Source organism: Pongo pygmaeus, chromosome 20 (assembly GCF_028885625.2).
Source record: "Pongo pygmaeus isolate AG05252 chromosome 20, NHGRI_mPonPyg2-v2.0_pri, whole genome shotgun sequence".
Taxonomy (NCBI): domain Eukaryota; kingdom Metazoa; phylum Chordata; class Mammalia; order Primates; family Hominidae; genus Pongo; species Pongo pygmaeus.
Genome location: NC_072393.2, coordinates 5124440 through 5138650, shown reverse-complemented (window position 1 = coordinate 5138650; position 14211 = coordinate 5124440). Strand labels below are relative to the sequence as shown.

General features: G+C 54.4%; 1 protein-coding gene across 13 annotated transcripts in view; it reads left to right on the top strand.

The window, feature by feature from the left end:
- The window catches only part of PTPRS (protein tyrosine phosphatase receptor type S), a 134220-nt gene extending 120268 nt beyond the window's left edge, over positions 1-13952 (top strand). For 10 of the 13 annotated variants that reach the window (XM_054463058.2, XM_054463055.2, XM_054463062.2 and 7 more), the window contains 16 exons: positions 22-179; positions 706-717; positions 971-1083; positions 2746-2793; positions 3914-4011; positions 4097-4220; positions 4772-4947; positions 5029-5148; positions 7034-7188; positions 7266-7551; positions 7748-7926; positions 8714-8840; positions 8925-9050; positions 11098-11252; positions 11432-11567; positions 12626-13952. In XM_054463058.2, the coding sequence (XP_054319033.1) occupies positions 22-179; positions 706-717; positions 971-1083; positions 2746-2793; positions 3914-4011; positions 4097-4220; positions 4772-4947; positions 5029-5148; positions 7034-7188; positions 7266-7551; positions 7748-7926; positions 8714-8840; positions 8925-9050; positions 11098-11252; positions 11432-11567; positions 12626-12694 (2082 nt within the window). In that variant the 3' untranslated portion in view covers positions 12695-13952. The remainder of the gene's footprint in view (positions 1-21; positions 180-705; positions 718-970; positions 1084-2745; positions 2794-3913; positions 4012-4096; positions 4221-4771; positions 4948-5028; positions 5149-7033; positions 7189-7265; positions 7552-7747; positions 7927-8713; positions 8841-8924; positions 9051-11097; positions 11253-11431; positions 11568-12625) is intronic. The other 3 variants (XM_054463060.2, XM_054463059.2, XM_054463064.2) reach the window with 1 other exon arrangement.
- The last annotated feature ends 259 nt before the right edge of the window (positions 13953-14211 follow it).

The following is a 14211-nucleotide window of genomic DNA, read 5'->3' as shown; positions in this document are numbered from 1 at the left end:
AGACCCCCCCTTTCCCTGCAGACCTTTGCAGCCAGTCCCTTCTCAGACCCCTTCCAGCTGGATAACCCGGACCCCCAGCCCATCGTGGATGGCGAGGAGGGGCTTATCTGGGTGATCGGGCCTGTGCTGGCCGTGGTCTTCATAATCTGCATTGTCATTGCTATCCTGCTCTACAAGAAGTAAGCCCCATGTCCTCCCTGACTCGACGGCAGGGAGGGCTTCCTGGAAAAGAAGGGAGGAGTTGTCTCAGAGAATCATCACTAAAGGTCTCTGTCGTACACATGGGGAAACCGAAGTTCAGAGAGGTTAAGCCACTTGATCAAGGTCACACAGCATGGGAATGGCAGAGCTAGGACTCAAAGCAGGCTAGTGGCTTGGCTTCTCCTCTTAACCCCTATCTTCAACTCAGCAACTAGATTTGGGGTAGAGACTGCCTGTGTCCAGTTCAATGAGGACAGCAATTGTAGTGGCCCCATGGGGCACGTCCCAGCTTAGAAAGAGAGGGCTGAGATAAGCCTCCTTGTGGTGTCAGTAGGCAGGGGAACAAACAGGAAAGATGAGCGCCATTTTCCAGAGGAGACCAAAGCTCAGAGAGGTTAAGGAAGCCACTGAGAGTCACAGAACAAGCCCTTTATGGCCAGCACGCCCTCACCTTTCTTCTTTTTTTCCCCCTTCTCTCTCACCTGTGTCTGCTTTCGGGAACAGCAAGCCCGACAGGTAAGAATCAGCCCTCCCCGCTGGAGGCTTCAGGCAAGAGGAGGAGGACAGGGAATGGGTTGATACTGTGCCCACAGGAGAGGGGATGCCTGGCTGCCCCCACAGCTTGTACACGTATCTGTACTTGGTCCTGGAAACCCCAGTCATACAGGTCCACGGTCCTTTTCCTGCCATGCATTCCTGGGGCCTGAATTGTGTTCACACATGAACATGTGCCAGTGCTAACTGGACTGTTCGCTTGCTTCTCCTAAAGTAAACGCAAGGACTCAGAACCCCGCACCAAATGCCTCCTGAACAATGCCGACCTCGCCCCTCACCACCCCAAGGACCCTGTGGAAATGAGACGCATTAACTTCCAGACTCCAGGTATGTACTTATCCCTGGTACCAGGGATACCACCAACGGGGGGAGATAGCTGGGGAGAAGCAGTAGCTGCCACTCTGGGGGCTCCTCATTGGCCCCCTCTGAACTATGCTTGGTGCAGCCATATTCTTGATTCCCAAATACCTCCAACCCTACGTGGATCTGGGCTTGGGACTCATAGGTTGATTCTGCTTACAACCAAGTGAGGCTTTTTTTTTTAAGTTAACATTTAACCGATGGCTGCTGTCCTTTTCAGGAGCCTAAAGATGTTTAAAAATAAAAAAACAGAGAAAACACAGATAAACCGCTCATTTCTTTGAGCAGAAAGAGCTCTTCTTCTGTTTATGTCTCTAGTTTTAATGTTCCTCAGTGGTGGGAGTTGAGGTTTGCCCTCAGCCATTTTCCACACTCCCTTGGGATATATCCCTAGCAAGGTACAGAAATTATACCTTCCCAATGCCCTGTACCTCTTCCCACCATGGCTGCCAGGGTTCATGCCTCTTTATAGTTCCCTGTAGATTAAAGTCACCTGACAGTCCGGGAGAACTGAATCAAGGTCTTATCCTTGATCATTTTCATATATGATTCACAAACTCCACCATCTCCTCCCTCTTCATGGGCTCATGCCAGCTGCTTCTAACCAAATAAGGAATTTTTCATTTTACTGATGGCTGCTATTCTCCTTATGGGTTCACAGCCTGGTTACATCTGTCCTTCCAACTTTACCCGGTCTCCACTTCATATCTCTGAACTGGTTCATATCAACTCTATTTTCCAACCAATTGAAGATTTTAAACATTTGTATTTCACTGATGTCTTTAGTCCTTCTTAAAGCCTCATGCACAGCCTCACATGCCATTCCTGACGTACTTTCTTTTTTTTTTTGTCTCTGGACTGGCTTGTTTCGCTTCTGTTTTCATCCAAATGAGGAGTTTGACCATTCGTATTTAACTGATGGCTGCTGTCCTCATAAAGGGATCATGCAGGGCCTCATGTATCACCCCTCGTGTATTCTCTTCCGTTTCTCTCCTCTGTACTGATTCGTGTTGCTTTGGTTTTTCAGCCAAATGAGAATTTTAAATGTGCATGTAACTGATGGCTGCAGTCTCCTGAAGGGATCACGCAGAGTCTCATAATTCACCGCTAATGTGCTCCCGTCTCATTTCTGTCTCTGGACTAGCTTATGTCTGTTCTGTTTCCATCCAAATAAGGATTTTCAACATGTGCATTTAACTGATGGTTGCTGTTCTCCTTGAAGCTCATGGCATGGGCCCATATGTCCTTTCCCTGCTCCCCCAGCTTCTCCTTCACCATCCTGCATCCTCCTTCCTCAGAATGCCCTCTGCTGACCTCAACAGAGGGGACCCAAGGCCAGGCTGGTCTAGGGGAGGGGATTTGTAGAGAGAAGAACCTAGCACTTTGGAGTCCTTCCAGAGTGACGGGTCAAGACCAGGATTGACTGGTATCCAGCCAGAGGGGTACACAGTTAGCAGCTATCGTGAGTCCTCAGGTGGGGGCCCAGGTGGCTGTACGTCCCCCCACCCCCCGTTGTCCGCGTTACTCTAACCCTTTGCATCCGCCAGCCAGTGAGGGGTGGGGGAGGCAGAGGTGGGACCCCCCCCACCCCCCGCATGTTTTCATTTATTTATTGTTTGCTGTTTGCAGATTCAGGCCTCAGGAGCCCCCTCAGGGAGCCGGGGTTTCACTTTGAAAGTTAGTTCCTGTGTCTGTTTTTGGCTTCCTTTTGCCCCCCCTATTCATTTCCTCTTTGGTTTCTCCATCCTGCCTCCTGTCTCTGTCCACGCGCCCACCCGTCACCAGCCTTTGCCCACCTGTCCTGTGCTGGCTCCTGTAAGAGGGCAGGGGGTTGGTCCATTGGGCCCTCAGGTGGCTGTGTGTGACTGCTGTGTGTGTGGTATGTATGTGTGTGTCAGGGACGTGGGTGAGGCACATATGTACCCAGGACGTGCCCACATGACAGGCAGGCCCCTTAGATGTGAGCTCTTGGGGGCACCCAGGGCAGCTAGGGACACGTGGGAGGCTCAGAACATTAAATATTACCAACTGGTCTGGAAACCACCTGAGAGCTGAACATCCGATACACAGGTCCCAGGAGAGGTCAGGGTTCTGCAGACCCAGATATCGGGAAGGGAGAACCGAGCCCACACCCAGCACCTCCAGCAGCCATCCTGGGGGGCTTGAAAGGATAAGAGCTCTCAGGCCAGGCCCTTCTTGCGCCTGCTCCTGCCCCAAGCAAGCGCAGGGACAGATGGGGACCCCTCACTCCTCTCACATACACGCACACATACTGTTTTCCCTCCCTAGTCCGTCGCCTCTACCTGGAAGCGGATTTCGTGCCTCTGATCCCAGAGGGACAGAAAGGGGTGTCAGTCGCCCACCCAGGGACAGTATTTCCAAAGCCCAGCCAGCTGCATCTGCAATTTAATTTCTATGCCACACACTTGCTTCTTGGCTCGAGGCACTAGGAGCTTGACATCCTCCGGGGTGACCCTTCTCTCAGCCTCTGCACCCCCAGCTTGGTTGGAAGGAAACAGGATGGGCCAACGCTGAGATCCAGGCCCCTCCAGGGGTGTCAGGCTCTGCCCGGAGCAGCAGGCCTCAAACCTGCTGCCTTTAGAGTCCCCTAGGCCTGGGGTCCCAGCCCCTTCGTGAGCCACCCTGAGTCTTCCCCTCCTGCCAAGCCCCACCCCAGCCACGCCCTTCTAACCGCAGCTCGCCCATCGCAGACTCACATGTAGAGCACCCCCCTCCCCCGAGTCCCCGGCTGGCTCCCCAAGTGACCAACCCCGGCGGGGTCTGCTCCACCCTGTAGGCATGCTTAGCCACCCGCCAATCCCCATCGCAGACATGGCGGAACACACGGAGCGGCTCAAGGCCAACGACAGCCTCAAGCTCTCCCAGGAGTATGAGGTGAGCCCGCACCCACCTCCCACCCTCATCACCTCGGCCTCACAGGCACCTACCCTGACACCTGCGCCCTCCCCTTCCTCTGTAGTCCATTGACCCTGGACAGCAGTTCACGTGGGAACATTCCAACCTGGAAGTGAACAAGCCGAAGAACCGCTATGCCAACGTCATCGCCTATGACCACTCCCGCGTCATCCTCCAGCCCATTGAAGGTAGCTCGGAGACCCCCGGTCTTAACCTGCCCTTCCCCACTGCATGGAAAGTGCTAGATCCCATGTCTTCCCTTGGCCACTGAGGCCTGATTCTGGTCATAGACCTGGTCCAGCTCCAACTGGAGGCCACTGGGCATCTTTAGATATGTATTTAACTGATGGCTGCTGTCTCTAACATGGCTTCATCTGTCCTTCTGCATCAGTTGTGACCAATCAGAGCAGTTCTGCTGCCCAGGGGACATCTGGCAATGTCCAGGGACATCTTTGGTTGTCACAACTTGAAGGGAAGAAATGTTGCTGGCGTGGAGTGGGTGGAGGCCAGGGATGCAGTTCAGCACCCTGCAGTGCCCAGAACAGCCCCACCACAGAGAGCAATCTGGCCCCAAATGGTGATAGCGCTGACGGGGAGAAACTGTGAAGCACACGTCTCATGGTCACCTTGGGGACAATCTGGGAACAGTCAGAGTGAACTTCCAGGAAGTGGTTGGCCAGACAGAGCCAAACTAGCAAGACAGCCCCCACAGATCCCTGGCCTCTCGCCCTGGCTGCAGGCATCGTGGGCAGCGATTACATCAATGCCAACTATGTGGACGGCTACCGGCGTCAGAACGCGTACATTGCCACGCAGGGGCCGCTGCCTGAGACCTTTGGGGACTTCTGGCGTATGGTGTGGGAGCAGCGGTCGGCCACCATCGTCATGATGACGCGGCTGGAAGAGAAGTCACGGGTGAGCCTTGGACCCCACGGCCCTCAAGCCCTCGCCAGCCAGCCTGGCCCTTGCTGTCACCTGTTCTCTTGCCCGATACAGATCAAGTGTGATCAGTACTGGCCCAACAGAGGCACGGAGACCTATGGCTTCATCCAGGTTACGTTGCTGGACACCATCGAGCTGGCCACATTCTGTGTCAGGACATTCTCTCTGCACAAGGTGGGTCCCGGGCTGGGGCTGGGGGCTGAGGGTGGAGGAATGTGTTGGAAGGGAGGCAGAGGGCCCCAGCTTCTACCCTGGGAGCTCCCCATGGGACAGAGAGAAAGCAGAGAGTGTCTACCCAGGCTGACTACATTCTCATGGAACCCACTTCTGTGGTGGGGGAAACTGAGGCTCAGAGAGGACACTGCTTGTTTCCACCCATGGCAGGAGGACAAAGCGGGCAGAGCCCAACTCAGCAATGAGCCAGATTTCCTCTTGCCTTTACTCATGCCCCAGGTCCTCTTTGCCCACTTGTCCTCTGGCCTCACCCAGCTTGAGCCTATGATGGGGGCCTCAGCAGGGCCTCAGCCCTGCCTTCAAGGAGTCTCCAGACAGAGATGGACAGATATTGGCAGCTCTGCAAAGTCAGGGCTGGGATGGAGAAGATCTTTTAGATATGTATTTAACTGATGGCTGCTGTCCCATAGTGTGGTTCCATCTGTGGTTCTGAATTAGGACAATTCTGCCATCCAGGGACATTTGTTATTGTCATGAAGGGGAGGGGAGGTGCTACTGGCACCATGATGTATCCCCAACACCCAGCCAGGTCATCTCACCATCAGGCACCTGCTTGATCTAATTGCCAGAAAACTTGAGTATATGGACAAGAGTGAGAATTCTTGGTTCAATCACACACATTAAGCACATGTTATATCTCACTCCCTAACCTGGACACAAGCACACAACAGGGACCTAAACAGACAAAACGTTCTGCCCTTGGGGGATTTAACAGTCTAGTAGACAAGACACAGACCACAACTATGAAATGTCAAGAAAGCTTACATGTCAAAGGAGAAAAATAGAGTGGAGGAGAAAAACAGTGTCGGGGACCTGGAAGAGGGTATGATGGGGAGATTTGGGGAAACAGCATTTCAGGTAAGAGGGTGCAGCCTGGGCAGAGGCCCTGGGGCAGGACTGTGCCTGGCATGTTACAGGAACAGGGGGGAGGGTAGGGAGGGGACAGGGTAGGTCATGCAGGATCCTGGGGGCCTTGGGGAAGACTTTGGCTTTGACCCTTTGGGAGGCAGGAGCCATGGAGGGCTGTGGGCAGAGGAGGGACCAGATCTGACTCAGGCACTCAAGTGCCCTCTGGCTGCTGCAGGGAAGATAGATTGGGGGTATTGGGTGGGAGCCAAGGTCGGGGGCAAAGAGGGTAGTGATAGGTCTAGACGAGGTTGGCCTCCATGGAGAAGAGCAGGTGGATTGGGATAGACTTTGAAGGCAGAGCCGACAGTCCTGGGTGAGGTATTGGATGTGAGAGGGGAGAGTTAAGGGTGACTCCCAAGCTGTGGCCAGAGTGCCCAGAAGGTTGGAGCCACCTTCAGCTAAGATGGGGGAGCAGGTTTAGGGAGAAGACCAGATACAGTTGGCCACGTTGTGTGTGAGGTGTCCGCAAGACTCTTTACTTGGAAACGTCCAGGGGCGGCTAGAGCCCAAGTCGGGCACTTAGGGACATGGTGACTGGGAGGCACAGACATGGGTGTTTTTTTTTGAAATCGAGTTTCACTCTGTTGCCCAGGCTGGAGTGCAGTGGCACGATCTCAGCTCACTGCAACCTCCACCTCCCAGGTTCAAGCCATTCTCCTGCCTCAGCCTCCCAAGTAGCTGGGATTCCAGGCATGCGCCACCACACCCGGCTAATTTTGTATTTTTAGTCGAGACGAGGTTTCTCCGTGTTGGTCAGGCTGGTCTCGAACTCCTGATCTCAGGTGATCCACCCACCTCGGCCTCCCAAAGTGCTAGGATAACAGGCATGAGCCACCGCACCCGGCCACTTGGGCATTTCCAGCACATGGGTGGCAGGGCGAGCCAGAGTGACAGGTGACATCCTTGTGGTCCCCAGAATGGCTCCAGTGAGAAACGTGAGGTCCGCCAGTTCCAGTTTACAGCATGGCCAGACCATGGCGTGCCTGAATACCCAACGCCCTTCCTGGCTTTCCTGCGGAGAGTCAAGACCTGCAACCCACCAGATGCCGGCCCCATCGTGGTTCACTGCAGGTACGTCCACCCCACTCTGCCCCATCCACTTCCCCCGGTCCCCGCAGCCCTTGAACGCCACATGGCTGTCCCCACAGTGCCGGTGTGGGCCGCACAGGCTGCTTTATTGTCATCGACGCCATGCTTGAGCGGATCAAGCCAGAGAAGACAGTCGATGTCTATGGCCACGTGACGCTCATGAGGTCCCAGCGCAACTACATGGTGCAGACGGAGGACCAGTACAGCTTCATCCATGAGGCCCTGCTGGAGGCCGTGGGCTGTGGCAACACAGAAGTGCCCGCACGCAGCCTCTATGCCTACATCCAGAAGCTGGCCCAGGTGGAGCCTGGCGAGCACGTCACTGGCATGGAACTCGAGTTCAAGGTGCCAGCGGGGTGGAGACTGCCGTGGGCAGGGTGGGGAAGAGGCCCAAAGAGCCAAAAATTAGGCCCGCCTCGAGCAATGGGGACTAGAAGGTGGTGGCGGGGTGCCCCTACCTACCTATCCACCATTGGTGCTCTGGCTGAAAGCCTAGCCTTCCTCATCCTAATGGTGGCCCCTGGCTTCCTCCTCCCAACAGCGGCTGGCTAACTCCAAGGCCCACACGTCACGCTTCATCAGTGCCAATCTGCCTTGTAACAAGTTCAAGAACCGCCTGGTGAACATCATGCCCTATGAGAGCACACGGGTCTGTCTGCAGCCCATCCGGGGTGTGGAGGGCTCTGACTACATCAACGCCAGCTTCATTGATGGCTACAGGTAGGTGCCATGCCTTTCCCATCTCAGGGCCCCAGAAGGAGCCCATCTCTGCTCTCAAGAGGCCTCCAGTCTTGTGGGAGACAGAGTTGGGGAGATACTGGCAGCCCTGAGCTGTTTAAATACACATCTTTAGATGTATATTTAACTGATGGCTGCTGTCCATGAATCGTTGGGTGTGTGTTTAACTGATGGCTGCTGTCCATGATGTGATTCTATCTGTTCTATCAGTGGTTCTCAGTTGGGGTAATTCTGACACCCTGAGGATATTTCTTATTGTCATGATGACTACTACCAGCACTGACTGGGTGGGGACCAGGCATGCTGCTCAGTATCCTACAGTACACAGGACAGCTTATCCCAGAGAACAATCCAGCACCAAATGTCAATAGCACTGAGATTGAGAAATCCTGGCAAAGGAGGGGAGGGTGTTCCTGGCAGAGGGTGCCACATGTGCGAAGGCCCGGGGCTGAGAGCTTGGCCCACACAAGCAACTGAAAGTAGGGCAGTGGCCCTTGAAGGAGATGGAGGGAAGAAATCAGGAGAGGTTAGTGGATGGTCTCGCAGCTTTGTCAAGGGATTTGAATTTGTCATGAGACTGGTGGTTTCCCCACATGCAAAATGGGATCACCAGGAAGGGAAGCGGTGCACCCAGCAGCCATTCCTGGCAGGCAGTGGGGTGGTAGGTGTAGCTATTGCTGGCTTGGTCCTGACCCTCCCGGGCAGCATCAGGTGAGTACCACGCCGGGTCTCCCTGCCGGCCCTGGGCTCATACCCCCCACGCCTGCAGGCAGCAGAAGGCCTACATCGCGACACAGGGGCCGCTGGCAGAGACCACAGAAGACTTCTGGCGCATGCTGTGGGAGAACAATTCGACGATTGTGGTGATGCTGACCAAGCTGCGGGAGATGGGCCGGGTGAGCCAGGGGCGACGGCGGGGAAGGGCGAGGGCCAGACTGTGGCTCAGACAGTGCTGACCACGGCCGCCATCTCCTCCGCAGGAGAAATGTCACCAGTACTGGCCAGCCGAGCGCTCTGCCCGCTACCAGTACTTTGTGGTAGATCCGATGGCAGAATACAACATGCCTCAGTATATTCTGCGAGAATTCAAGGTCACAGATGCCCGGGTGAGTGAAGAGACAGATTAGCGGGAGGGGCTGGAGCCAGACTGGGCCCCACGGGCTGTTGCCTTAGTGATCTGGAAAGGGCTGCCCTGGTTGATGATGAATACAAAGGCCGAGGGTTAGGGATAAGCATTAGGAATCAGGAGAAATGTCAGCTGACCAGTTGGCCACTTGCTTCTACTGCCACATAAGTGGAAGAGAGACCCTGTAGTGTCTCCACTCACTAGGGAACATGGCCCCAGGGGATGATATTCAAGGAAGTGAATGGGGCTTTCCTCTGGAAGCAGCCACCTGTGGAGGGTGATATTAAAGGGCTGAAAGGGACTTGAGGGATTGAGGGTGACGGGTGGCGGACAGTGGACAAGGAGAGTCACATGGTGGGGATTGGCACCGTTGGGTGAGGAGAGATGAGTATGGATGGTGTTGGCTCAATGAAGGACTGCAGTGTCAGGTTGAGGGAGAAAGGCCAAGTATTAGGTGGCAACAGATGAAGACTCATAGTGGAAGGTGGCCCTGTTGGGTGACAAAGGATCAAAGTTAGTGGTGGAAGATAGATGATGGTAGAGAATGCAGTGAGGGGATGATAGAGGAAGGGGAATGTTGGCCAAGATGACGCCAAAGGATGGTGAAGGCTGAATGAACAGCAATTGCCGGGCATTGTGCTGCGAGCAGTGCAAGATGGTGCCCTTGGAGGGGTGGAATCTGCAATTGGAGAGAAGAACATTCACATAATAGGATGGAGAATGTCAGTGGAATGTGGTAGTTTGGGTCAGTGAAGGGTGATGCTTTATCAGTGGTGGATGGAGGAAGACAGAATTGGAGAAGGGCAAATATTTGGCCAGCAGGGGGTGGAGAAAGTCAATGGGAAATACTTTGACTAAGAAAGGACAGTAAACAATCAGTAGTCAATGGTATAAACCAATGGGTGGTACAAGACTGAGGAAGATGGGGTTGGGAAAGGAGATTTTAGAAAATGTAAAACATCAGGGAAAGATGGTACATTGGATGGCAAATGGTGGCAGAGGATAATTTTGGATGGCACCATTTTGATGGTGGAGGATGGGATTAGAACAAGGCAGATGATGGGGAATGAAGAATGTCAGTGGAAGATGGTACCCTTGGATGGTGGAGAGTGATGAAGTGTTAGTGATGGGTGGTGGAAAATGGCACCATTGAGTTGTGAAGGATGGAAGATGGCAGAGAATGATGTGGTTGGACGGCGCCACTGGGTGGTGGGAAAAGAGACTGCGAAGAGGAGTGGTTGAGTAGTGGGGGATGAAGACAGTCAATGGCAGATACCACCATTGAATGGTTAAGGATGACTTACCAAGAGGGGATGGTGGCAGGTGATGGAAGATGATGGTGTTGGGTGGAACTGTTGGATGGCAGAAGGTAATGAGTTACCAGCAGTGGGTAGTAGAAATGGCACTGTTATTGGATGGTGGAGGATGAAAGATGATGTCACTATTGGGTTGTACAAGATGAGTCATCAGTGATGAGCTATGGACAGTGATGGAGTTGAGTTGTGCTGTAGGGTCCTGAAATGGCACAGAGTGGAAGATGACAAAGGATCATGGTGAATAGGAGCTGGGAAGGACAGAGCTGGGTGCACTGTGGGATGGCGAAGGATGGAGGATGGAGGTGCTGGATATCATACAGGAAATGTGGGGAGAGAAACAGCTGGGTGGCGAGGAGTGGCGAGGATGAGGTTGGAACATCTCTTGTGGAAAGCAGTACCGTTGGATTGTGAAGGACGGTAAGTTGTCAGGGTGAATGAATGGCAGAGAGTGTAAAAAATGGGGGTGAGGGCCGGGTGTGGTGGCTCATGCCTGTAATCCCAGCTAATCGGGAGGCTGAGGCAGGAGAATTACTTGAATCACTGGAGGCGGAGGTTGCAGTGAGCCGAGATCATGCCATTGCACTCCAACCTGGGCCACGAGTGAAACTCCATCTCAAAAAAAAAAAATGGGGGTGAGGATAGGGAGGATGGAGAAAAACCCCCATGGCCACCGCTGACACTGATAACAAGATTGGGCTCTCTGCACTCCAGGATGGCCAGTCCCGGACTGTCCGGCAGTTCCAGTTCACAGACTGGCCGGAACAGGGTGTGCCAAAGTCGGGGGAGGGCTTCATCGACTTCATTGGCCAAGTGCATAAGACCAAGGAGCAGTTTGGCCAGGATGGCCCCATCTCTGTCCACTGCAGGTGAGCTCCCTCGAGTGTCCCAGCTTTTGGCCCTGCAGGGGAAACTGAGGCCTGGTGGGGACAGCCCCAAGCTTAGGCTGTCCCATCTGGGCTGTTAGAGTCCTCGGGGAATCGGGTGGTCAGATCAGGGCTCTCCAGCACCTGCCCCTGAATGGCTGTGCTCACTTTACTGCCACCAGTGCCGGCGTGGGCAGGACGGGCGTCTTCATCACGCTTAGCATCGTGCTGGAGCGGATGCGGTACGAAGGCGTGGTCGACATCTTTCAGACGGTGAAGATGCTACGAACCCAGCGGCCTGCCATGGTGCAGACAGAGGTAAAGATGGGACAGGGAGGGGAGGCAGCCTGGCCTCACGCCCCGACTGCCCTAAGCTCCAGTTTCCTCCTCTGTGAGATGGGTACAGCCACCTGGGACTCTCTGGGTCATTGTGGGTAGACGGTCCACAGACCCCTCCCGCACCGGAAGGGGACCAGTAACCCTTTTAACACAACAGTCGGCTGAAGGTCAAAGCCAAGAAGCAGCCCTTGGAGTGTACAGAGATGGGCTCATTGCAGTCCCCAAGTCACAGCAAGTCTGTGGCTCAGCCTGGACCCTGCCATGAACCACTGACCTTCAAGTCCAACCAGTGTACAGATGGGGAAACTGAGGCCCAGACTCCTAGCTCCAAGGGGAATGTTCCAGTGGAGGGGGTTCTGAAAAGCAGCCATGTTTTAAAAGATGAGTAGAGGGGACCGGGCGTGGCAGCTCACGCCTGTAATCCCAGCACTTTGGGAGGCCGAGGTGGGAGGATTGCTTGAGTCCATCCTGGGCAACACAGCAAGACCCCATCTCTACAAAAAAATAGAAATAAGGCTGGGTGCAGTGGCTCATGCCTGTAATCCCAGCACTTCGGGAGGCCAAGGCAGGCCGATCATCTGAGGTCAGGAGTTCAAGACCAGCCTGGGCAACATGGTGAAACCCTGTCTCTACTAAAAATACAAAAATTAGCTGGGCATGGTGGCGCACGCCTGTCATCCCAGCTACTCGGGAGGCTCAGGCAGGAGAATCATTTGAACCCGGGAGGCAGAGGTTGCAGGGAGCCGAGGTGGCACCACAGCGAGACTCCGTCTCAAAATAAATAAAAAAAGAAAAGATGAATAGGGCCTCCAGGCAGACAGGAGAGGAGAGGGCATTCCAGGTGAAGAGCCTGGCTATGTTAGGCAGAGAGATGTGGCTTAGCTCACTTCATTGTGGGAGGGCCGTGGGGACCAAAGAGACCTTCTGCAAGAGACACGCACAAGGCTGAGGAGCTTGGCCTGCTCCTGAGGGCGATAGGGAGCCCTGGGAGGCGTTAGAGCAGGGGAAGTACTAACAGGTCACCTCTGCTCCCCCAGGATGAGTACCAGTTCTGTTACCAGGCGGCACTGGAGTACCTCGGAAGCTTTGACCACTATGCAACCTAAAGCCATGGTCCCCCCCGGCGCGACACCACCGGCCCCAGATGCCTCTGCCCCTCCCGGGCAGACCTCCTGAGGCCTGGACCCCCAGTGGGCAGGGCAGGAGGTGGCAGCGGCAGCAGCTGTGTTTCTGCACCATTTCCGAGGACGACGCAGCCCCTCGAGCCCCCCACCGGCCCCAGCTGCCCCAGCGACCTCCCTGGCACCGGCCACCGCCTTCAAATACTTGGCACATTCCTCCTTTCCTTCCAATTCCAAAACCAGATTCCGGGGTGGGGGGTGGGGGGACGGTGAGCAAATAGGAGTGCTCCCCAGAACCAGAGGAGGGTGGGGCACAGACCATGGACGGACCCCTCGTCCTCCCCCAGCGGTGGTCGGGGGGGACCCAGGGGGCTCCTCCCCGCTCTGCAGCCTGGGGACACTGGGCTGGGACCAGAATCCAGCTTCTTTTAAAACTCTCAGTGTAACTGTATCCCGTGACATTTCATTTTTTTTTTTAATAGTGTATTTTTTTTCCACTTTTTTTTTTTTAAGAGAAACAAACAAAAGACTCGCCAGTCAACGACTTTCAAAGAGAACAACTTTGGCTTATTCATATTCTGTTCAAAGACAGTCTATTTTTTCACTGTAGAAAGCGTCCTTGTGTGATAGTTATGTTCGCAAACGCGCACGCCGGGCCCACGGCTGTACCTTGGCTTTTTTTTTTTTTTTTAATTTTCCCTACCATCAGAAAGTGTGCTTTGCTCACAGAAGAATGGGATGTCCTTTTTTCTTTCTTGGATTTTTTCCCCCCTTTTTGTTTCATTTTTATAAATTAAATTTTCAGACATATCAAATACAGTTCTGAGGGTAGGGTCATGGGAGAACTCGGACCCAGTGGCGTTGGGTGAGGTTGAGGGGGACGCTGCTGTAAGAGGAGAGAGATGACAGTGGTCCTCCTCTGAGAGCCTGAGCTGTCTCCCCGTCTCCCGCCCCCAAGGAGACAGAGAGGATCCTACTTCTTCGGGGACAGTGGCTGTATGGCTGTGCTGCCCCACGTCAGGAACCCTTTCCCCCTGGGACTATGGGGGCAGTTTGGGAGCAAAACCAGAAGGACGGGACCCCCTCTACCCACCCACCCTGAGCAAGCAAGTTGTTCCTCTTTGTACAAGGGCAGATCTGCAGTTACTTTCAACACTGTTTATTCCAGCGGAAGCAGCCGGGTGGTTGTCCCACCCCCGTGTATGTAGATATATCGACTTTGTATTAAAGGAAGATCGTCTGACCCCGGCCCATTGTGGAGTCCGTGTTGCGCGCTGCCTGTCCAGTTTCATCCCTGGGGTGGAGTTCGGTGGGGTCCTGGAGAGCTGATCTCATTTCCTTGTGTGAACAGTCAGAGGAGGAGTTGGCCCAGAGAGGTGGTGGTGCTTGTCCAAGACCACACACCGCCGAGGCAGGTGGATCACAAGGTCAGGAGTTTGAGACCAGCCTGGCCAACATGGTGAAACCCAGCCTGGCCAACATGGTGAAACCCAGCCTGGCCA